The sequence below is a fragment of the Lygodium microphyllum genome, chromosome 5 (assembly GCF_053477565.2).
Source record: "Lygodium microphyllum isolate KBCC chromosome 5, Lygodium_microphyllum_v1.1.10, whole genome shotgun sequence".
Taxonomy (NCBI): Eukaryota; Viridiplantae; Streptophyta; class Polypodiopsida; order Schizaeales; family Lygodiaceae; genus Lygodium; species Lygodium microphyllum.
Window position 1 is genome coordinate 4370342 of NC_141139.1, and position 25723 is coordinate 4396064.

Genomic DNA, 25723 nt, shown 5'->3' on the forward strand with positions numbered 1-25723 from the left:
GCTGCTAGACTCAACAAGAAGGCCATTGCATACATTAAAATGGTTGTATCTGATGATGTACTTACGGACATTAAGCGTCTTGATATAGCTTATCCCATATGGAAAAAGTTAATGAACACTTATGAAAATACAACTCCAGTAAATCAAGTGCATCTCATGTGCAAGCTTGTAAACATGGAGTTGGATAAGTCTAAGCCAGCATCGAAGCATTTGAGTGCTTTCACTGGGATTTTGAGCCAATTGCAGGACTCTCGATTGCAGCCCTTCAATGATAAATTGAAGGCCATTTTCTTGTTGATGACTTTGCTTGATAGCTGGGAGTCATTGGTTGTCTCATTGAGCAACAACCCTGATTTAACCTTCGATGGTGTTAGGGACAGTATTCTCAATGAGGAGATTAGAAGAAAGTCCAGTGGAAAAAGTAGTCGTTCAGCTTATCATCTTAGAGGCAAGTCAAAAAAGAGGGGTAAGGCAAGAAATAATGGCAAAAGCAGGAGTAAAAGGAAGGGCAAACAACAAGATGTCACTTGCTATCAATGTGGACATAAAGGGCATAAAAAGCTCGATTGTCACTACTACAAGAAAGAGCAAGAAAGAAAGAAACAGCAAGGAAAAAAAAGGAAGGATGACAAGAAAGATGATGACAGCTCTCCCTCAAAAGAAGTAGCAAATGCAAATGTTGCATCTAGTGTGGTCATTGAAGAGCTCTTTGACACTAAAGAGAGACTTGTTGCAACCTCATGTAATGATGTAGATGTTATAGCAGCAACAAGTGATATGCACAACACTAAAAAGGAGGTGATTGATGCCTTACTTTCAGCTCATGATGGGCTGTCTTAATCATGGATAGTGGATAGCGGTGCCTCTTTTCATGTCACTCCCTCTTTGGAGTCATTTTCCGAATACACTTCAGGTTGCCTAGGTAAGGTTTACTTGGGCAACAATTCTGCATGTGAAATAGAGGGTGTAGATATCATTCACTTGGCCCTTGAAATGGCCAAGAGCTGATTTTGCATGATGTTAGATATGTACCTAGCATAAAGACAAGTTTACTATCAGTTGGGTAGCTTGATGCAAGAGGGTATTTTACTACCTTTGGTGGTGGATCTTGGAAGGTCCACAAGGGCTCTATGCTGATTGTTAAAGGCAGCAAAAAGGGAGCTTTGTATTATTTTCATTGTAAAGCATTACTTGGCAAGTTTTTGGCTATGGATGAAGTTCATCCACAGATGGAATTTTGGCACAAAAGACTTGGCCATATGAGCCAGAAAGGCCTTCAAGTTCTCTCCTCTTCAAGGAGATTTGATGTAAAAGGCTCTAGTATTAACTTTTGTAATGATTGCATATATGGAAAACATATGAAGTCTCCTTATTACTCCGGTGTCGTTAAGAAGTCCAATGCTCTTGACTTAGTACATTCAGATATGTGCACTATGCTTGTTAATTCACATGCGGATGCACGGTACTTTGTCACTTTTATTGATAATTTCAGTAGAAAGTCATGGGCGTATGTATTAAAGAGCAAAAAGACAATGTTGGATGCTTTTAAAAAGTTTCATGCTTTTGTTACCACACAGAAAGGGCTTAAGTTAAAAGCTATAAGAACGGATAATGGGGGCGAGTATATTTCTAATGAGTTCAAAAGGTTTTGTGAGATGCAGGGTATTAAGAGAGAGTTGACAGCCCCTTACAATCCTGCATCAAATGGCGTGGCTGAAAGATATAATCGCACACTTTGTGAGAGGGTCAGATGCATGCTATCCACAGCTAATCTCCCGCAACAGCTTTGGGGAGAGGCTCTTAAAATTGCAATTCATGTATACAATCGCACTCCCAATCGTGCATTGGAAAATGGCGTTACTGAAGAGGTTTGGTTTGGCAAACCTATTTCATATGACCATTTGCGTATCTTTGGTTGCAATGCTTTTGTGCATATTCATGTAAATCAGAGGACTAAACTAGACATGAAATCCATCACGGGTATCTTCATGGGATGTGGAGATGAGGGAGAGATGGGATATAGAGTTTGGCTTTCTCAGGATAGGAAGATAGTACGTAGCCAAGACGTAGTATTTAATGAGGCAAAGTTGCTGAAAAATGCTACACATGGTGACCTTGACAAGAAGAATGTCAAATTTCAGCATGAATAGCCAGTCATTCAGTAACCATTAGCTGAAGATTCTATCCCTTTTGATGCTGAAAATGATCACAGAAAATTGATGCACATGATGGAATAGGAAAACAACAAGAACATGCTGAAAACAGGTTACAGCAGCAAGAAAATGATCACAGCAAATTGATGCACATGATGGAATAGAACAACAAGAACATGCTGAAAACAAATCACAGCAAATTGATGCACATGATGGAATAGGACAACAACAAGAACATGCTGAAAACAGGTTACAACAGCAAGAAAATGATCACAACAAATTGATGCACTTGATGGAATAGGACAACAACAAGAACATGCTGAAAACAGGTTACAGCAGCAAGAAAATGCTGAAAACCAATTACTAGGTGATGCTTGTATTTTTAGGCTTTTGTAGACATTTAGGTAGGAAAAATTAAGGGAAGAAAAAGAAAACAATAGTTGGAGTTATATGAGGAATTTGTATACAAAATTCAGTCATTGTTACTCAATAACCAACTTAGTTACATAAGTTCTTTTGTATTTAGCATATAATTTTCAGTTGTGCCTGCATATTGATGAAAAATAAGTCTATGGGAACCTTCAACTTGGTCAGCTGAAAGTAATTGACAGTCTGCATGATAAATCACATTGATTCAAGTGCAAAAATATGGTTAGAACGAGTTGTTGATGAGGTTGATCAAGTTGTGTAGTGTCGTGCTCCCAATGGTGTTTCTCTTTCTATGTGTTTGGATTTCCATGTTGCATCTTTCACTTGGTCCTACCAATTCGGGTTGTTGATCACCACCCATCTAGGTTTGAGGGTCTTCTCCTATTGGCGGGTTTGTTGTGTTCATTAGGCATGAGTGTGTTCCTTCTTATTTACAGACAATCCTCAATTTATGTTCACTCACTGTATGTGTGGTCCTCTTTTTTGTGCACTGTGCAATATTAGCTGAGGATGTAAGCCCATTGCCTATCAATACAGATCATTGGGTAAGAAGTTCCACACATGTCAGAAGGCAGCCACAAAGGTTTCAACCATCTTTTGATGAAAGTGAGTCTTTGACATCTAAAGAGGCACAGTCATGAAAAAACAAGAGAAAGTGGGAGCTTGCTATGCAGAAAGAGATAAAGTCTCTGTATGCGACAATAATCCTACCACCATGTGCTTTGAGAGAGAGAGAGAGAGAGAGAGAGAGAGAGAGAGAGAGAGGGAGCGGGACGAAACCCCTGCTGTCGGCCCGTCCTCTCAGCGCCTGTCTGGTCCGTCGCCGCCGTCGTCTGACATGCACGCAACAGTCTCCCCCGTCGCCTGACACGCCCGTACCAGTCGCCCCCGCTGAGCCGCGCCAGTCGCCGTCGCCTCTGCTCGTCTGCGACCGCAGGTGCTCGTCCTCGCCTGTCTGCCTCTGCGCGTGCCCGTGAGAGAGAGAGAGCGCGACAGAGAGGAGTCGCCTGCGCCCTGGAGCCATTGCCTGTAGCCCCGTTGCCTGTTCCTCTCGCCGTCATCTGCAGTTCCGTCGCCTTCTCCTGCAGGCCCGTCGCCTGCATCTAAGAGGCCCGCCAGCTGCCTGCTTTGCCCTGCTGTCGCCCGTCAGATCTGCGGGCTCCGCTCTTGCTCGTCGCCTGTCCGCCCTGTGTGTCAGGGCTCCTGCCGTCGCCGTTGGACCTGGGCCCTGTGGACCTTGCTTGCCCCAGCACCTGCCCCATCGTCTGCCCCGCCGCCTGCCCACTGTGCATCAGTCCTCCGTCGCCCTCAGATCGTGATCCTCGATGGCTGGTTTGGATCTGGATTTCATCGACCAAACGGTGGCAGCACTTGGCCCGGATTCCGATGCTGAGGAACCTGAGGATATGGTTCCGTGCACCGAAGAGATGCCCCCTGGTCCTGACATCCAGCCTGCGGGTAAACGTACCAAACATACTTCGGAAGAGATAGGTGTTCAGCAGGATCGTTCCTATGCTCAAATTGCTTCAGATTCAGTGGACTCTCAGGATGTTGACTGGGAGCATTTGCTGGAATTTGCCAACACTCTGCTTGGCGATTATGTTCAACATAATCAGGAAGTTTTTTCCGACTCTGCACCTGATGATGTTCTGGAAGCCACCGTCGACCCAAAAACTGTCCTACGCTCCTTTTCCGTGTTTAATGATCGCGCTGTGATACTCTTCTTCACTGGCCGAATCCCGTTGCTTTCCCGTATTCGCCAGTGGCTGCACAGTCTGCTACAAGGGGAATGTGTTGAAGAGATTTTTGTTGGGCCCCGGGGTTTTTTTGAGGTCCTGCTGAAATCTGAGACGCACCGTGCTGCTCTCCTGTCTAAACTGCCTTTGTTTTTTGATCGCCGGTTGGTTCATGTGGTTCCCTGGCGCCCAATGGCAGATTTTCAGCGCCTGCTGCAACGTGAATGCCCTGTGTGGGTAGAAGTGGAAAATTGTCCGGCTGTTTATTGGCCACTATTGAAGGATGCGATGGCCGCTGTCGGAACTGTTTTGGTCCCTCCCAGTCTCAGGGCTGTGAATCGCAACCGATTGTGTATGTTATGGGATACTGCAAGGAAAAGGCCTGCCTGGTTACGCCTCAATTGCTCTGGCATGCATCCGTTACACTTTCGTTTAAAATGGGGCAATTTTGCGGGACATTGCTTTTCCTGTGGACAGTTGGGGCATTTTATGGCCGAATGCCCGGAGCAGCAACACACTTCAGATGTTGGCCATGTTGCGCCGCCCATGGATGATATGGTGTGTGATGCTCCGTCGCTGGATACTCTCCATCCGCCTCAAGTTCTGGCCAAAGGTAAACAACAGGTTTCGGATCTGGATTCCCGTGCCACTGATTGGGTTGAAGTGCGTGCAAAAAAAGGCAACAGGGTTGTTGCGGGCATGGAGAATACTGTGCCTACTACTTCACAAGATTCCATGCGTATATATATGCGCAGGAAGGAAATGTTGTCTTCTAAGCGCTCTACTCCTGCTATGGCTGCCTCGGCCCCCCGTCCTCAGCCCGCCAGGAAAATGTATTCGGATCGTCCAAAGGGTCCACCTGCTAAGCTGGCTTTTGATACCAGAGGCAACGTCATTACCCCGTGGGACCGTCGTTATCCTCGTTCCAACCCCAAGCCAGCAGATATGCCGTCTACTTCCAAATCTGGTCCTCAGAACTCTTTTGCGGTATTGGCAGATTTCTTGGACGAGGGAGTCCTGGATATTCTCGCCGACAAAGTCAAATCGCGGCAAGCTGTGCCTCGTACCTGATTTTGTTTTGAATACACATGAAAATAGCCACCTGGAATGTGCGAGGCATTTGTTCTCGACACAAGCAACATACCATGTGGACTGTATTGTATGAGAATCAGTGGGATGTCTTGTGCGCTGTTGAGCACAAGAGTCACGGTGAAGCCGGCAAAGTTGTGGATTGCCATGGCTTTCGTTTGTTCTATGCAGGGACACAGGCCATGCATTATTCGGGTGTGCTCATGATTGTACATGCCAAATATCAGCCTGTTCTTGTTAAAAATGATGTTCATGGCCGCTTTTTGGTGATAGAAATTTTATTCGAAGGGGAAATCTTATGGTTACTTGGCCTCTATGCTCCGAATGATTCGTCATCTCGTCGGGAGCTTTGGCAGACTTTGCAGACCTCCTTGTCACTTGGCAGACGGGGCTTCTTCATGGGGGATTTCAATATGTGTGTTGATTCTTCCCAGTCCACATCGGAGCATTCGGTAATGGATGCGCCGGAAAGTCGTATGTGGCATGAGTTGGCTCTTGCTGTTCTTAAGCAAGATCTCTGGTCCTGGCTACATCCGTCTTCTACAGGGTTTACTTTCCATTCTGCCCAGTATGCAACAACATGGTCGCGGTTGGACCATATATATATCATGCAGAACGATGATTTTCTTCCCGAGATGCTCGAAATAAAAGTGTTGCAGCAATATGCCTTGTCGGACCATTTCCCTCTGCAGCTTGAGCTGCTTGCCCAACCCATTGCACCTTTCAAGCAATTTCTGGGAAAACTCCCTTTGCGTTTCAACTCGTCTTACTTGAAGCATGCCATATTTCAGGGCTATATGCAGCAATCGATTGACACACTCCTCTTGGACTTCTCCTCTCAGGGCACTGCGTCATTTGAACGATTGCTCTCTAATGTGCAGCGGGTTGCTCGGCAGTATGGGATCTATCATGCATCTCTTTGTCGGCGGCGTCGACAGGCCGCCGAGAACCTGCTGGTTTTGGTCCGTTCGCTGCTGGTGGACACTCCGGATGATGCATTTCTGCTTGCACTGGCCATGCGGGTGGCTGATCTTATTAAAGAATTCCAGTTGAGATCATATCAGCACGCCAAACTGCAACATCTGACGGAGACTTTGCAAGATAGTGCGTGTCAGACCCATAAGTTCTTTCGAGCTCTCCACGCCTCTCCTGCTCGCGAGAATATGACCAGACTCGAGGATGCAGAAGGCCACCTTATCCTGGATCCGCAGACTATTGTGCATATGTGCAGGAATTATTTCCGCGACCTTCTCGGTTCTACTACTCCACCTTCACCCCAAATTACTTAGGCCCGTTCGGTTTTTTATGACCTGGTCCGCAATCAGCTTCCGCAGGACATGCAAGCTACTATGGAGTCAGATATTTGTGAGGCAGAGGTTATGGATGTCTTGTTACACTTGCCCAAGGATAAAAGTCCGGGCTGGGATGGTCTCACTAATGAGTTCTTTGAGGCTTTTGCTACCCAACTGGCGAAACCATTGCAGGCTTTGTTTCAGCAGGTGTGGGAAACGGGGATCATGCCTTCCTCATGGAAAGGGGGTCTTATTAAGCTGCTTCCAAAAGTTCCTTCGCCATCTAAGTTGTCACAGTGGCGCCCAATTTCTTTGATGGGTTCAATGTACAAAATCTTTTCCAAAGTAATGGCGAATCGGCTCCATAAGCATCTCCCTGCCATTGTGCACCCTCTCCAGTATGGTTTCATTAAGGGCCGCAATATTCTGCACAATGTATTGAATGCTCAACAGGCAATTGATTATGCAAAGCATTCTCATCAGGAGGTAGTACTGATTCAACTGGACCTGGAAAAGGCTTTTGACTATCTGGACTGGTCTTTCGTTTTGCTGAACTTATGTCTGCTATGGGCTTTGGTGCTCGGATGTCTCGTCTAATCTACACCATTAGCACTGCGGCGTCTTCGGGAGTCATGCTGAACGGAGGTGTTACTGAGCCATTTGTCCTTGCCCGCCCTGTCAGACAGGGGTGCCCTTTGAGTCCTCTATTCTTTGCCCTTGCGACACATCCAGTTCTTTCCATGTTATCTCATATGGCAGCCTCTTCTCAGTTGGCCGGACTGTCGCTTCCTACAGGACAGCACTTCATTAGCCAATCCCTGGCGGATGATAGCTTTATGATTTTGCGTGCGGACAAGGATAACCTTCGAAAAGCGTTGGATGTTTGGGGTCTCTTTGGTCAGGCGTCCGGCCTTCGTATCAATGCGCTCAAATCAGCCATTCTTAGCTGCACGGAGTCGGATTTGCAGTCCCTAGACTGGCAAGGTCTGGTTGTTCCTCATGGCTCCATTGTCAGGCATCTTGGGTACCCTTTGGGTGTTGAGGTTCCCCCAAAGCAGCTTCTGCAGTGGATTTCTCAGAAAATGGTGGCCAAGTTTATGTATTGGAAGTCTCAGGCCTGGCCCTTCCATGTTCGCCTCAAAGTAGCCCAGACAATTATGTTGCCAATGCTCACATATTTCTTGCCATTGTTGCCCTGGACTACTATGACTCTGAATGCTCTTACTCAGTCTATTCGTTTCATGCTATGAAAGAAGGATTCATTGCACATAGGTATTTCCTGGATCTCTTGGTCACATGCGTGCACCCCCAAACGCATGGGTGGCGGAGCTCTTTTAGATGCCCAAACTCACATGCAGGCACTCCGTTGGTCTCTTTTCCGAGCCATGTGCTCGGATCATCATCCATGGGTGGATATAGCCCGTTATTTCCTTGAGGCCCATGGGCTTTTGCATGGTAATACCCAAATCCGGAGTTCTTGGTGGCATGTTCTTAATGCTGATTCGCGGTTCTCCAGTTCGTCTTCATCGCTGCTTACTCATTTGGTATGTTCCTGGAAAGTGGTCCTCCAGAAGGCTCAGTGGCATCCAGCGGAGGATCGCTTAGCTACTAACTCTTTTCAATTGGAATTGCTGGCAGTCTCGCGTTTACTTTCATGGGAAGGTAAACATGAGCTTAGACCACAATTTAACCGGATGGGACGTTTGGGCTTGTCTTCAGTTGCGGATGCCACCCTTGCCAGTCGCAATGTGCTTATATCATTTCGTACAGCTAGGAGGCTTTTCAGGATCCCTCGTGGATATAGGCCTTTATGGGAACAGCTTTTGAGGGAGCTCCAGTGCAGACAACCCTTTCCTGCCCTTGCTTCGGATCATCCCTGGCAGGATTGGGACCTACAAGGCCGGCTCCATTTAAGCAAAGCTTCTGCTAACCAAGTGTACCATCTTCTGATTAAAGATCATCAATGGCTAATTACTAAAGCGAATGCTTTATAAGATTGCGTAAATCCCGATCATGGTGGAGGGCAACTGTGATGGAGGGCTGGTTGAACAAGACACCCTTCAAATATAAAGTCTTTCTTTGGAGAGTGATGATTGGTGGTCTTCCGCTTGCTTCAGCTCTTTCCAAGCGACGAATCTCCAATGGCAATTGTTTCTTTTGCACCACAACTGTGGAATCCGCCCGCCACCGATTTATTTCTTGCCCCATCGCTAAGAAAGTCTGGTTATTTTTATCGGCTGTTTGGCAAGGAGTGGTTGGTTTCCCCCTGCGTCCCTTTGATTGGGTTTTTGGGCAGCCCAAATACCACACTCCGGCACAGCCCCATATGAAGCTCATGTATCACTTTCTTCGATATTGGGGCTGTTGGCATAACTGGACCATTCGGAATGCTTTTCTTTTTGACTCCGCCTGTAATGTTCAGCGACATATTGTGAGGCTTAAGGGCCTCTTGTATTGGCAGCTAGATCTTCTCCAGCATTCTGATTTGCTCTCTAGGGAGGACTTACGTCCCTGGCATATGGCAATTTCCTCCGCGCCGTTGCCTTGACCTTGTAACTTATAGTACTTAGAACCTCTTCTCATGATGGCTTAGATTGTCGTCATGTATCTTGTAATCAAGTAACCTTGTATTTTTTTCGTAATTAATATAATTACCTTTTACGGGAAAAAAAAAAAAGTCTCTGTATGCGAATAACACATGGGAACTTGTACATTTGCCCAAGGATAGGAAAGATATTTCTAATAAATGGGTTTATAAGGTGAAATGTATTGATGGGAAGTCCAAATACAAGGCATGTTTGGTTGCTAAGGGCTACATATAGAAGGAAGGCATAGACTTCCAAGAGGTTTTTCACCAATGGTGAAGATGACTACACTTTGTGTTTTATTTGCTCTCACTGCATCCTTGGATTTAGAGTTGGATTAGATGGATGTGAAGACCACGTTGGGAAGCAGTAAAATGTATCTTTAGATACTTAAAAGATACACAAGACAAGTGCATATACTATGGAAAGGGTATATTACAATGAAGTGAGCGATGTGCAGTGGCGATGCAATGTCCGGCGATGAAAATGTCTGATAGAGAGCAAAACGTGAGCAAGAGTAGAGAGTGAGAGTCAGAGAAAGAGATGCATGATGTTCTTGGGTGCAATTTGTTGTGTACCTCTTTAGGTTTTAGATAGATATATATAAAAGTATAAATGTGTTAAGGACGTGGTCACACCCGTGTACATATTAATGGCACGATGGCCCTTTATTCCCAACAACCTCCCACCTAAAGGCAATGTGCCTTAAAAGGAGAAAAGAATTAGCTAAGTCTAGGTATGTACAAAGCTGAAATACATATACCTATCCAACTCCCATCATCTGTCGGCAATGAGCAAGCCACTCTGCTCGAAGACCCTTCGTGAGAAGATCTACAGGATTATCATCTGTATGCACTTTGACGAGCTCAATACTCTTGCTGTCAAGTACATCTCTAATGAAATGATACTTCACCTGTATGTGCTTCATCTTTGCATGAAAGACGGGATTCCGTGCTAGTATGATAGCACTCTGACTATCACAATGGAGAACAGGTGACTCTATAATGCCAAGCTCTCCCACCACAAGTGCAAGCCATAAAGCCTCCTTGCATGCCTCAATGGCAGCCACATATTCTGCCCCTGTAGTAGACAATGCAACACACTTTTGTAGCCTGGAGATCCAAGAGACTGCTCCTCCTGTGAAGATAAACACATACCCATAAGTGGACTTTCTGCAGTCTACATGACCAATATAGTTTGCATCCGTAAAGCCAACGACATATGCCTTCTGCTTTCCAAAAGAGATGCACAAATCCTTTGTGCCTTTGGGGTATCTCATAATACCTTTCACTGCTTCACAATGCTTTTTACCACGGTTTGCCATGTATTTGCTAACCACTCCACTGCAAAGGCAATGTCAAGACGTGTAGCAACCATAGCATATGGTATTTTGGCCATTTCAGCCTTCTCATCATCAGATGTAGAGCTATCCTCTGCACTGAGTTTCACATATGGAGGCAATGGAACCCCAATTGTTTCCCCCCCTCCCCCCCCCCCCCCCCTCCATATTGAAACGCTGCAAAACCTTGGAGATATACTCTTGTTGAGATAGATAGAGTAATCCTTTTGATCTATCTCTGAGTATTCGCATGCCAAGAATGTGATTTGCATCACCAAGATCCTTCATGTCAAAGCTTCCATGAAGACTTTGCTTTAGTGAGTTCAAGGCATGAGTATCCCTGCCAACAAACAGCATGTCATCAACATACAGAACCAAGATAATCAGGCTGCATCTGCTGCCTTCTTGGTGTGAAAGCAGTGATCCACTTGACTTCTATGAAAACCTTGAGACTGCATAAATATATCAAACTTATGATACCATTCTCTTGGTGCTTGTTTGAGCCCATACAAATTCCTTTTGAGTTTACATATCATCTTCTCTTTCCCTTTTACCACAAAACCTTCAGGCTGCTGCATATATATGTCTTCATGCAGATCACCATGTAGTCTTTACATCCATCTGTATGAGCTCCACATCTTTAGCTGCAACCAAGCTCAAAATGGTTCTCAATGTAGTCATCTTGACTAGTGGAGAGAAGATCTCATCAAAGTCAACTCCATGTTCCTGCTTGTATCCCTTCGCAACCAATCTTGCTTTGTACTTTGGCGAGGAACCAAAAGTGACCTTCATCTTGTAAACCGATTTGCATGGAAGGGTTTTCTGCCCTTTAAGAAACTGCACCAAGTCCTAAGTGCCATTTTTCTCAAGAGATTCCATCTCTGACAACATGGCTTTATACCATTTCTTGTTGTCTTGTCTGTTCATTGCTTCCTTGAAGCAAGACGGTTCACCATAGTCTGTCAACATGACATAATCAGCCACATTGTTTGCACTAGGAATGAATCTATCAGGTTGTCTAGTAGCCCTAGACGATCTCCTAACCCAATGATCATTGTTTGCTGACTATTGAGCTTGCAAATTTTCATTTTCAGCTTGCTATCTTGGCATTTCAGCCTACAAATCAGCATTAACAGTTTACTGTCCTGGCTGTTCTTGTACATCCAGTGGCTCATCATTATGGGCAATGGCTGGCTAATCATTTTCAATATTATTTTCCACATTTGCAGGTTCATTTACAGCGGGTATTTGCTGCTGTACAGTGGGCATATTTTTCTGTCCAAAAGGTACTTCTTCCCGGAATACAACCCTACGGACCTCCTCAATCTTTTCGGGCTGTTTATGCATGCGATCTTCCCGGAAGATAACATCATGCTGCGTACTATTTTTCTTTTCTCGAGATCCCATAATCTATACCCCATTTCACCCTCGTCACCATATCCTAGGAAAATGCATTTATAGGACTTTGGCTCAAGTTTGCTACATTCTTCTTTACGAATGTGCACAAAAGCCTCGCAGCCAAACACTTTCAGGTGAGGATATGAAGGTGTCTTGTTTGACCACGCTTACTGAGGGATTCCCCCCCCCCACCCTCCCCCCCCAAAGACCTGTTCGGTGACTGATTAATCAAGTCAACAACTGCCATAATAGCCTCTGCCCAAAAACCATGGGTTAATGTAGCATGAGGCAGCATAGTACAGATTTTATCTTGTATGGTCCAATTCATACGCTCTACAACTCCATTTTGGGGTGGATTGGGAGGGGTAGTGAGCTCCCTCTTTATCCCTTTGCTGTCACAAAATGCCTGAAAGGCCTTGAACACATATTCCCCACCATTGTCTAAGAGAAGACACTTAAGTGTCTTATCAGTCTAATTTTCAACCAATGCCAAGAATTTTTTAAACTTATCAAGCACTTCGTCCTTGCTACGAATAGAATAAACCCACACTTTCCGTGTGGCATCATCGACAAAGGTGACAAAGTATTTTCTTCCCCCTAAAGATAACCCTGGCATCTGATATACATCAAAATGTACTAACTCTAGAGGAGAAGATTTCAACGAAAGAGACTTCTTATGAGACGTCTGCGCATGTTTACCATAAACACAATGATCACAATGCTCAAAATCAGTATAATGAAGACAAGGCAAGTAACCCAAACGAGAAAGCACTTTCAATCCAGTTTGACTCATGTGTCCCAACCGGCCATGCCACAAAGAAACACTTGGCTGCTCGTTCATGGCAACCACATGGTCACGCATACTAGATAAATGGAGAGGATACAAGGTATCACTTTTACAACCTCTGGCAATCACTCTAGATCCCTTATAGATCTTCCATTTCCCATCACCAAAGGTGGCACGAAATCCATCGTCATCTAGCTGCCCTATGCTAATCAAGCTCTTCTTGAGCTCAGATGCATGCCGTACATGCTGAAGTGTGAAGACAGAACCATGCTGAAACTGCAACTGCACACTGTTAATACCTACAATGTCACATGTATAGTTGTCCCCAAGATGGACAACACCATGTTGACCCCCTGTATAGTCAAAAAACCACTCATGATGAGGGGTGACATGAAAGGAAGCACCTAAATCTAGAATCCAAGTGTGCATGTTATCATCCATATCTGCAAGTAAAGCATGGTACTAAAGTGTGAAGAGACAAAGAGTACGTGATTTCCACTGTCACTGTCATGAGTGACTACATTCACCTCTTCAATTTTGACATTGCTCTTCTTAGGTTGACTCTCTTTCTTCTCTTCCTTACTATCATCTGTCTTCTTGCCCTTTCTTTTTTCTTTCTTCCATTTGTAGCAGTCACGTTTAAAGTGACCCTTCTTGCCACAATGATGGCATTCAACATCCTTACCACATGATTTACTGCATCCCTTGCTATCAGATTTGCCTTTCTGTGATCTTCCCCTAGCATGCAAAGCACTGGAAAACTTACTAGATGCATTGTTCTGCCGATTCATTTCTTCCATGAGTAGAGCACTCTCTACAATAGCATACAAAAGTATCACATTAGAATTGCTCATAGCCGTCCTGAATGTATCCCAACTCTCTGGCAGAGTGCAAAGCAAGAACATAGCCTTAAATTCTTCATCAATCATGAACTTCAAGGCAACCAACTGGCTGAAAATGGAGTTAAACTCACTCAAGTGAGGAGATATTGCTGTACCCTCTTTCATACGCAAATCCATAAACTTTTTCAATCAATAAACTTTGCTTGTGGCACTCTTCTAGGCATACAGTTCTTCCAGTCGAGTTCAAATAGCATAGGCAGAATCCAAATCTTCAATGTTAAACAGCAAGGCATCAAAAATCGATAGCTCGATGGTTGAGAGTGCAAGCTCATTTAACTCATCCTAGTCTTCCTGTTCCATATCTACGGGCTTTGTCCCTTTGGTCTTAATCAACCTTGCCTGCTTCTTCTGCAACACGATATTATAGCACTGTTTTTGCCAGACTACAAAGTTATGTGCTTCAAGCTTCTTAATGTGCATGAGATGACTGTTGTCACTACTGCCAGCCATGATTTTCAGCCCAAATGTGACCAACAAATTCAGCAAATGCAGGCCCAGACTGTCACACAAGTGATCAACGTACAAACAAGTACCAACCAACAATAAATAACCACATAAAAGCAGAAATTTCAGATCTGCAAATAAATTTCCAGAAGCACTAAACCTTGTGCTACAGCACTCCACAACTAATTACAGCTGCTCCAAGGAAAAATACATCACATTACATGAGAAGTCCCAAATTTTAGCTGCAATTTCTGTTGTACATGCACCCATGGGCACAAAATTTGACACGCACGGTCAAAAGCCCCAAAATTTTTGTGCTCAAAGCATCAACCATACATCTACACTGTCTCTGACATGCATAGAATAGGCCAATTTTGTCCAAATAGAGCAATTTCAGCAAAACCCCCCAAAATTTTCCAAGTGCTAGATGTCCAAATTGCATGGAATTAAACCCGCATGTATATAAAATGACCAAATGGTGCACAAATTTCGCCCAAACAGCAAAAGCCCCAAATTGCACGGGGTCCAATGTGCATCAATGTCGAGAAATTTGGTAAATTGCAGCCCAATTCTTGCATGCACATGAAAAGCCCCAAATGTCGGAGGCAAAATGTCACAAATTCTTGCAATTTCTGAGACAAATATCACTGTTGTGTCTTGCTCGCATCAAATCTAGACAAATCCCCAAAATTTTGGCACAAACCCGCCCAAAATTCTGAACTGTGCTTACACACACAAACGCCCATCAGTGAGCAAAGGGCTTGCTTGCAAGGAACCTTTGAAAATTAAAAAGTTTTGCAAAAGAAACGTGACGAATCTGCCCCATTTACAGCCGCCAGCCCTTCGCCTGCTCGCATGACCTGCTCATAACCTGGAAACGATGTTTTGACCTGCGCCTAAAGTGCGTGACCTGGGCATGACTGCGTCTGACCAGGAAATGACGATTTTGACCAACGTGCAACCTGGAACTGTTGCCTGACTAAAAAAATATCACCTATTGACTTGCGCCTAATAACTGCACGAGCTGTCACCTGTCTGAAAACGTGGCCTGTTGACCTGTGCCTGACTGCACGAGCTGTCATAGTTGTTGCTTGTCTGTCCAGTGAAATAACAATGACGAGCTGACTTGCACGGACTCCGAGAAGCGCGAACACCTTAGCCGCAGCTTTGAAGTGAGCGACCTCTTATTTGTATGATCATTCATGTATGATGTATCCACTCCTATGTATGTACTTATAAGTTGTAGCGCATGTTGCGCATGCGGCATATGCCATAGAGGTTTTGGCATGTTACCCTCAAGTATTCATCTCATATACTCCAATAGCATTGCTATTTAGACTTTAAGCATCTGTTCTATCATCTATAGTTCAAAATAATGAAGTTATTTTTTTTTCGTACTAATATCGTACCGTACCTTATAAAATCTTAAGGTACCATTTAGTACCGTATTTTATCGTATCGTACCGTACCGTACTTTTCGTACCTGACAACTATGGTGTGACTTTTGTGTTTAACAGCACATAATACATTTCAATTATTCTCATGCAAAATATACCACATGTCATGCTGCTTGTTGGAAGAGCAAATTTCACAAATATTCGAAGTGACAATCTTGATATATTAACTAGAGAAAATCAGGTTATCACATGTCATGTTACTTGCTGGAAGAGCAAATTCCATGAACATTTCAAGTGGCAATCTTCTTATATCAACTAAAAAAAATTAGGTTTGAGATTGATCTTGCCTCAATTTAACTTTCTTTACCAATGTGCAAAATATCCCAACTCTCTCTCTCTCTCTCTCTCTCTCAAGAGTACTAGATTGCAGTATATATTGCTACATAATAGAAGATTCCCTCCCTCTCCCGGCAAAAAAAAAAACAAGAGTAACTATATTAGTCACATGAGAAATACAAGTGCAATGCAATGGTTGGACAAGGACCACATACGGGAATGTATGGCACAAATCCCGATGGTATGCAGTAGCAAATGCATGGTATACAAGGCCCAATGTTGTCACAACTCTATAGAAACAGAATTTGTATCCTTTTTCATTAATTTGTCTATATAATGATTTATTAAATTTATTTCCTTTGCACTAATTAGATATAAAGCAAAGTGCATTGGAGCTGGCCACTGATGAGTGGTCACAGGTTATGGTGGACCCACGCGGTGGGTTAGAGAAAAGATAGTTCACACTTCCACCTATATGGCCCGATTGGGCGCCTGTGACCAGAACTCACGCATATCAGGGTTAGACTCGCACACAGAAAGGATTGATGCCTTGAAGTGTGGCCTAGATCCACCACAACAGACAGTTACAATCAACAAGATGGCATGATCATGAAATGCTTGTATAATGTGCATGTGTGGACTGAAAGCTTGAAATGCACATTTTTTTGCATAGGAAAGTCACATGAAGATTCTGATACCGTTTTTGCGATGTACACGGAAAAAGCTTTCATATGACACCCATATTGAGGGGGTCTCTAAATTTTAGGAGATCCCTAAATTTTAGGAGCCTCGAATTAGCCTAAAAATGCTAGTCCTAAAAAATAGGGAGGTCATTCTAAAAAAAGTAAGTTTTGTACTCTGACTGTGCTTACTAAATTTAGTTGTTTCTATTCTTGACAGTATTCAACCCAAAAAGGAAGGCCATAGAGAAGAGACAAGTGTCAAGACACTTGTCACACAAGTTTCCAAGTGTCCCACCACTTGTCACATCTCATGACATGTGGCTGGACACTTGTCTTGTGCTACTCCACTTTCCCCTTTTGTACTAGCTCTTCCCTCTCCTATAAATAAGAGCTCGTTTTTCTTCATTCATCATCATTTTTCTTTGCTGTAAACTCATGTACAGCACCCACAAATAGCCAAAAACTGGCCCCATCCATCCCCATCATCATCCCCCACTTCTCCATTATCAAATTCCTCCATATTCCCTCTTCTATCACTGCTGTTTTACAGGATAGCAAGCCTATAAATTCATTACAGCACCTCCTTCTCGAGCTCTTTCTTCCATTTTAGCAACAAGAAGCAAGCCCTATCCATGTACTGCTAATCAACGATGGAGAAAGGCTGATTTCCTCTCTTTCTTCTCTCATACTGTAAAGAAATCAGTTCTTATCATTGCATAATAGATAATGCATGTGTGTTTGTACATCTTTGCATGATCTTGTGAGAGTGAGAATTACTTCTCCTCACTATCAAGTTGATTGTAACTGAGCTCTTCCCTAAGGGACTTGGGTTGAGCAGAAATGCATTCCTTCGGGGGGGGGGGAGGGGGGGGGGCGGTTTTTGCCATCTTCAACCCTCAATCTTGTTTCCATTACTTTTACATTTTCATGGCTGTAATTTTGTGAGTAATTTTCATTTTCAGCTTTAAGTGTTCATTCTCTTTTATATTAAATCTCGAAAACAAGCGAATATCATAATTGTTAAGCATACTACGTTGTTCGGGGCGATTACAAATGTATTCGGATATGGTTGAAAATGTGCAAAAATGTATGGCAACATTGGCTTGATGTGTGTGTGTGTGTGTGTGTGTGTGTGTGTGTGAGAGAGAGAGAGAGAGAGAGAGAGAGAGAGAGATGAAACGACATGAGATGCTTTATTAACGTCTACAAGAGGCCAAAATGATCATATATACGTAATGCAAGCTAATGCTTTCTTTCTAGAAATTTTGGAGATGAGAGTATCAAATTACTTTCCTTTGCAATTTGACGTGCGTAGACAGCCCATCACCCCCTTTGCACAGTTTCTTGGCAAACTTCATTTGCTCTTCAATTCCTCCTATGGTTTTCCTCAAACATTTCCAAATTCAATAGTGTGTAAGGGCCATGCTTCTTCACTAGGTGATTCTTCCTACTATATTACATTTATTGATGATTTCTCATGCAAACATGGGCTATGTTTTTTGCAATTTTTAAAAGATCTTAAGGACAATATTGAATGGCGAACAAGGGCAAGGGTTAAAGCTTTGAAGATTGATAAAGAAGAAAGATACAACTCTAAAGTATTTGGATGAGTTTTGTAAAAAACGTCACATTAATCATCAACTTATGGCAATATATACTCACTAAAAAAGTGATGTTGCAAAAAAAAGAAATAGGACACTTACTGAGAGTACTCATAATACGTTGAAGATTAAAACCCTGATTTTAAAATTTTGGAATGAGGCTGTCCAAACAGCCATGTATCTTCTAATTAATGTCCGACCAAAGCTTTGCAAGGTATAACTCCACATGAAGCATTTTGGGTATGAAGCCCAAAGTGTCTCATTTGCGTGTATTTGCAAGGATTGCGTATCTCTCTCATATCCAAGGGGTCTAGAGGTGAATCCTAGTAGGGATGTATAGTACTGTGTGGCCACCTGTCTCGCCTCTAGAGGGCCATGTGCAATGGATCCATTAGCTCTCCTGAGTCTCGGAACACCCTATCTAGAGTATTTAGGCCCTGTGGTGGTGCGGGAAAAATCCCTATTAACCTTGTCCCCAAACTGAGTCCAAAAAGAGGCTCTCACGTGAAATATGTACTTCGATCTAGCTTCCTTCATGGAGTCAATCTTTGCCTCAACAGTATGCATCCTCTCAACTATCCATCTGCATCCTGATCTCCTCTCCTCCTCCCTCTATAAGGCAACCAATGATGCCCTAGCAGCTCTTTCCTTCTCTAGAAGGCTCTGTCTCCTCCTTGCGGCCTCCTCTCTAAAGAGGGAACTGAGGGCTGAAATGATGAATGGGTTGCCTCTTACCCATCCAACCTCCAATCCTCACTAAGAGAACTAAAGAGGGGCACCACCTGGCCAAAGGGAGGATAGGCTAGGACATCTCTTTTCTCAAAGAGAATCAAAAGAACCAAGACACAAATTTACAAGAGAGAATATATGTACTAGACACCCTATTAGAATATAAGAGAGAGAGAAGATGAGAAGAGAGAGAGACAAGAGAAGAAGAGGTAGAAGAAGCTTGCCATTATGTATTCATGGGATGAGAAGATGAGAAGAGAGGGAGACAAGAGGAGAAGAGGTAGAGGAAGTTTGCCATTATACTACATAATAAAAGAACTTACTCATAGCTTACCTCAAAGAGATGAGGGTATTCTAGAGTGCTCTCATGTGCTTGTCATTGTCCTTCTCCTCCCCTCCCATTCTCCATGGGCTCTTTATATAGCCTCCATGAGCGATTAGATTAAGCTAATCTTCTTGATTAACATAATCCTAGATGATGTATGGCATCTTTGAAAATATGGAGAATAGTGGATAGGACAAGTCCCCACCTTGGTCATCATGCAAGAAGCCAAGGGTGGTGGTAGACAAAATAGAGAAAGGGAGCTAGATTACAAGAGTTGGGTGCCCAAAGCACATTATTATAATATATTTACAAGAAGGATAGAATGGAAAGTTGGTGTGGTGACAAAGAGAAGTAATTTGCATGTAGCCAACAGTCCGCGCCTTCGTAACTTCAAATCCGTGAAGAATCTGAAAAAAGTTTCTTCTGCAACTTTGTAGACCAAGTCGAAACCGATCGGGCAATGCAGGAATTTTCTTGAAATTCACTTTTTCTTGGGAGTTATTGAGATTATAAAAAACGGCTTCCAAAAGCTGCTTTGACTTTAGTCCCCCATATATATATAAATACATATAAGCATGTGACAGAAGAGGTCCATGCTTGTAAGCTTTTGTGTAAGATCCAAATGATACCATGATGTGGATATTGACTTGTGCACTGTGAGGTGTCCTCTAATGATGGTGATAGATTCCAAATCTTAGTGATGCAGGCAGAACCCATATGTAGTTGGAGGCTAGTCCTTTGAAAAATCTATGCACTCACTCAACTCCTAGGTGTAATCCATTTCTATCTTCACTAAGATAACCATCCCTTTTACCCTTTATATTGACATCCCTCCTAAGAACTTGTTCCCCCCATTTGCTAGAGTTATCATAATCAAGAAGCAATGTAGCATACCTAGTGTTTAAAGAGTAAACCCAAAGTGATATGATAAAGCTCTTGATAGGGGTTTTGGCCAAATTTTGTGGTAGAAATCCGGGTTGTAAAAAACCCGGATCAGGACCTAATCTCTTGTAGCCTCTCATCCAAGTCACTAGCTACCCGTCCAGCTGAGAAGGGTCTAGATCTCCAACACTGTGTGACTGTGTCTCTAAGATCATCCTCATAAAACAAGTGCTATGGAATCCTAACACTGGAATGGGATCCCCCTACTCTCTAAAAAAGAAGTATTTGAATCGGTGAGTGGTCCAAGAGGGTCATGCCAGGTATGATGCCTATAAGGCCGCCTCTGTCACAGGCCCAGTCATCCACATAAAATCGATCAATCCTAGAGAAAGTCCTAGCTCCTATCGCTCTATCTCTCCTAGAGAGCTCAAGTGAGCCTATGGTCCTGCCAAACTCTGCTATGAACCATGGGTCCTAGCCTCTAATCTAGAATAAGAACTCCCAAGCAACCTGTCTCCTCCCCTAATGATTTCTGTGCATCTGCCTCTCATGTCCTCAAGAGCCTCCACCATGTTAAAGTCACCCCCTACCACCCAGTGATCAACCTGTTGGTAGAGACTGCGTCTCCTGTCTCGTTGGCCATTTGGGGCGTAAATGGCCAACAAACCAATGAGTGCCTCCTCCACTCTCACCAAGACCCACATGGCTCTCCCTGAAATCAAAATACCCCAGCCTTGTACCGACTAAATCCACTGCTCCCCAACACATATGCATACTCCATCTTGTATCTCAATAGCACCTACAGCTGCTGCCCAGTAAGTGTCACTCTGACCTGGCAGTAGCTTCCCGTAACATCAGGATATCCTGTGTGCCGAAAGATGGTGCTCCTATAACATAAGAAAATCAATTGATCCTCCTCCTAGAGCTCTGTGCAAATCCTATCGCATGAGGCTTCGGCCCTGCCTAAAGTGACGACCTCCAGAACCTCGTACATTCCATGAGAGTATCCTCATGGAGAGTGTCTCAGCCTCTCGGATCTGTGTGGCTGTACAGCCCATGCCTGCCTCTACTACCTCCTGGTATATACCCGATCATGTGTCCTCTCCGCTATCTCTGTTGTGGGGTGTAATGGGGGGGAGTCCTCAGAGTAGTCATCTGAGTCCTCTACCTCTTGCTCACTGTCCTGGGCCATCACAACTTCCCCAGCCTGTTGTGTGTCGGGTACCTGAGATGGGCTAAGCTCGGGAAGCTCAACCTAGTGAGGCGATGGTTTGAGGTATTGTGGCGTATTTATAGCCTGTTGTAGCTACTGAGAAGCTACTGGTGTCGTTGCCTCCATGGGCTGAATCACATCCATCTGCAGTGCTGCCCCTATCAGTGGCTGTAGGACCTCTAGCTCTAGGGCATCCAAAGGAGCATCTATGGGAGCAGTGAGGGGCTGCAGTGGCTCTGCATAGGCTGACGGCCTGAAGTCCCTGATCACTCTCGACCGTCTCAGCTCTAGTCCCTCCTGCCCCTGTCTCTCAGCAGCGCGCTCTCTTTGCTGCCATTGTCTCCTCCTTTGTCTAGCCTTGTGCCATCTCTGGTGCTCTGCATCACTCCTCTGACGCGTCTTGGGTCTACCACCTCCCTCATCCCTGAAGATCTGGCGGGCTGGTAGCGAGTGCTGCCTCCATCTGCTCTGGTGAGCTGAACTCGAGTCTGAAGCATCCCTTTTCGAGGGGCACCACTCGCATGATCCTGGCTCGAGTGCTAGTAAGAGCAGACTGGATGGAGTCCTTAAGAATGTGGATAGGCAGATGATCTCCAACCATTCTACAGGCCAAGGATGACGCTTCTAGGGCTGACACTCTCTCCTTGATTGCCAACTCTGTGTCCGGAGCAAAGCGGATTGGTGGGAAGGCATCGGCCGATGTATGTAGGGGGCTGCTCTGGAACCCTCTGGGGATGGTGGAGGACCGGCTGCAATCTTGGGCAATACGCTAGCTCCATGTGTCGGTGGTGTGGGTGCTTCATGGTCTGTTGGCGCAAGGTATAGCCACTGGTCTGCCTGTTGAGGTTGTGCGCGGGAAGGGGAGATGGAGGTTGCTTGTGCAAGGAATCTTATGAAGGCTGCAAGGGTGGATGAGGAGGCTGAGGAAGTGTCCATGGCTGCAAAGCGAGGAAAGAGTGCAGGCAAAGCAGGTTGAGGCATGGTAGACAGGGCGATTACTGTGAGCCCTCTTTTTGTCACTATCTCTGTTGCATGCTGGTAGGGTTTTACTGCTGAGTGGCTGCAGGTCTCATGCTGCTGAACCCAATACCTACAGGATAAGTGTAGACAGCAGACAATATAGATCACAGTAGCATTGCACAGGTCAGGGACTAGGTGCCCCACAGGCAGTGCAGAAGAAGATGCTATATCTCTATTTTGTTTTGGTCTCTCTCTGGTGGCTTGTTCCTACACGCTGGAGGAGGAGCAATGGGTGTACAGGGCAGAAGAGCAGGGGCACAGCTGGTCCCCTTGGTGCGCACAGCAACAATGAAGTCCCTGCCTGTTTGTCTCTCGAGTCTCTAACAAGCTGTAGAAGCAAGGCGGTAGTGTGCAGGTCACCAGACGGATAAGGTTGCAGGTCACTGGACGGATAAGGCTGCAGGTCCGCTAGTCTGTTCATGAGGGAGACACGACCTGTTTTGCAGAGTTTGCTCTTGTGCCTCTCCCTTCATCATCAGTTGTTGAGAGAATCCATGGAGGCAGACTGTCCTGCAGCGCGCATCAGGCCTCCAGCCATCTCATCGCCACTAGACCAGTCTCCTGAATCCTGCAGTGAGAAGGCGGGCGTATCCACAGCCAAGGTCGTATACCAGGTCAGAGGAGTTCACACGAGCCAGCTCCAGCATGCGCCAAGCAACGTGGAAGCGCATACGCACGTAGGGTGCCAGACGAAAGCCTGCCAGATAGCGCATACACAGGCCAAGCCTCAGCCCGCCATCTCGTCAATGTCTGTCACCATGACGACCATCCCACATCGCACGTTTATCTCTTTGGCTATCCAAGTCATTTTAACAATTTGCATACTATTATGGATTTGTTCAAAGTGTTTTGGACTCAAATCTCTATATCACAAGGGAGATGTTGTCACACTTGTTCTTGTCTATATGATGCTTTCATAATCACTGGAAGTAATGGACAACATCTTAAGCAAACTAAAGCGGGCTTCTCAAAGGAATTTGGCATGACGAATTTAGGTTCTTTGCACTATGTCTTAGGCATTGAAGTGTAGAGAAATGACACTACAATGATTCTTACACAATCAAAGTACATTAAAGAGATGCTAGAGACGTTTTCAATGGCTGACAGAAAACCTCTGTCTACTCCTAAACCTAATCAGTGGTAGTCAGTTTTCTCACATGATATGTGTGTGCTAATATAACTCTTTACAGACAGCTTGTGGGCAGAGCTTGATATATCTAATAATAACTCGGACACATAAAGCTTATGCAATAATTCGTCTCAACCAATTCATGGCTGATACATAGGAGTCACATTGGAAGGCAGCAATGCATGTACTTAGATATTTCAAAGGCACCTTCAAATGGGCTATTGAATATCTCTCCACACATGCTTTAGTATTATCTTGATTTTGTCACGCAAATTGAGTAGCTGATATTAATGATAGAAAATTGATTTCATCGTATGTGTTTCTCTTGGATCCGGTGCAATATCTTGGAATGTAAGAAGCAATCTATAATGGCACTGTCATCTACAGAGGAAGATTCTTTGCAGTTTCTGAATGTGTTTGGTTGAGGAGATTGTTGGCCCAAAGATTGTTAATACTCCTAGTGGTTATCTGAAGCTATCTTCAGACTTGGGCTGGAGGACTTGAAGATCACTTTGTTGCATCTATGCCCTCACTAACATCCCAAATTTTCAGCAAATACCCTACTGTATCAGATCAAATGAGGTCGGGTTGTGGACTCACTCAGATGCTTGGTGGTGCTTGGGGCCAACTCAGAGGACAAGGCTGAGATGCTTGGTGGTGCATGGGGCCAACTCAGAGGACAAGGCTGAGGTGTCGATAATATTTGTTAGTATTATCATATGATCACACATGTGACATTGGTTTTCAGAGGGGAGCATACAACTGTTTCACTTTGGCTTCTATCTTGTTAGATATCATTTAGATTCTCAACAGCATGTCTCACCAACAGCAACAAAGACAAAAGGTTTCTGCCCCAATATGGGCATTCAACAAGTCCTCTTCTAGATGGACATACAGCCACCATGTGAGAGATTACACCATGCGTCCCTGGCAGCTTGTCTGTACTTCTCTAAGATAGGCTTTGAGTGCTCAGCCATCATAGCTGGTTTTGTTTTTGTTTTTGCCTGGTTTTCTCAAATATAATATAGCACATGATTATTTTCTTTGCCAAAAAATATATATTTAATAGTTTCAAACATAACCTTGAGTATGAAGCCTGAGATGCTCCTGCAGCCAGCAAAGGCACTATAGGGGTGTTGATAGCTTTGAAAAGAGCACCGAGTAAGAACTGCAAGTTTCAACAATGACAAATGATTTCAAAACAAAGTTCAAGAAACATCAGACTAAAACACAGATTGATGCAGTCCCTTAAATAGATGTTGCATCAAAACCCAATCTTTAGGGCAAGGATGCTATCAGCAAGAAAAAATATTGAAGAAATAACAAAAGCAGTGAAGGAAAGGTGGTTAACTAGCAAGCACAGCATTCTTCACCTTCATAACAAGAAAACTTTAGCTATGTTTTCTTAAGCATTCTTCACCTATATAACAAGAAAACTTTAGCTATGTTTTCTAAATGAATTCTCTATACCGGTTTGTACACAAGCTTGGCTCCTGTTTGCTGTGTGACTTCTGCTACCTGCAGAATATATAGTAAATGTATGATTGTTCCTGTGTGATGTGAAACCTAAACAATTCAGATCATAAACACACAAATTCCATTCTTTTGAAACTCTAGATAAGTTTTTCAGATAATTTGTGAGAATGCTTTTCAAGTTACCTGTAAAGATGCTAGGAATGACCAAGGACTGCTAAAATCGTGATAGAATACGAGTGTGTGAGGTTTGTGTCCAGTGACTGACCTGCAGCAGTATAATAACAGCCTTTTTGTCCCAAATAAAAAATAGTTGCATACTAACAGACAAATGCATGTCCTCCAGATGCCAGAACAAGAGAAACATGGAGATAAAAAGTCAAACATACTAACCTCAATATTCTTCTAGGACTACCTGGGACGTTACTTATCACTGTTTCAACAAAAATAAGACGATCCTGCAGTTGGTTCATTAAAGATCAAAACAACTTCAAAGTTAGCATGTTTAACCAAATGTGCAAACTCCATTCTACAATAAAGGCAACTTATACTAAGAAAGAAAGAATCAGAAATAACTGTGCATTTTCAGTTGTTCTATCATTTTTTGCTGGAGAAAAAGATCCTTCTTATAGTTACAACTCCATCTTGGAGCAGTCATAAACTGAGACTCTTCGATTTGAGGAACAAATAATGTGCAGTAAAGAGATGCTCCAGGCAGTGTAGCCAAGAGTTTGGAGACAGGAGGTTTCATACATAGGAAACAGTTCATAAACAACTTTTT

At 44.0% G+C, this 25723-nt stretch overlaps 1 protein-coding gene across 3 annotated transcripts in view; it reads right to left on the reverse strand.

Moving 5' to 3' along the window:
- LOC148035458 (uncharacterized) overlaps nucleotides 1–25723 on the reverse strand; it is a 176778-nt gene that overhangs the window by 35008 nt on the left and 116047 nt on the right. For all 3 annotated transcript variants that reach the window (XM_087678963.1, XM_087678962.1, XM_087678961.1), the window contains 4 exons: nucleotides 25336–25400; nucleotides 25129–25210; nucleotides 24940–24987; nucleotides 24552–24637 (listed from right to left, as the gene is read on the reverse strand). In XM_087678963.1, coding sequence (XP_087535089.1) covers nucleotides 24552–24637; nucleotides 24940–24987; nucleotides 25129–25210; nucleotides 25336–25400 — 281 coding nt within the window. The remainder of the gene's footprint in view (nucleotides 1–24551; nucleotides 24638–24939; nucleotides 24988–25128; nucleotides 25211–25335; nucleotides 25401–25723) is intronic.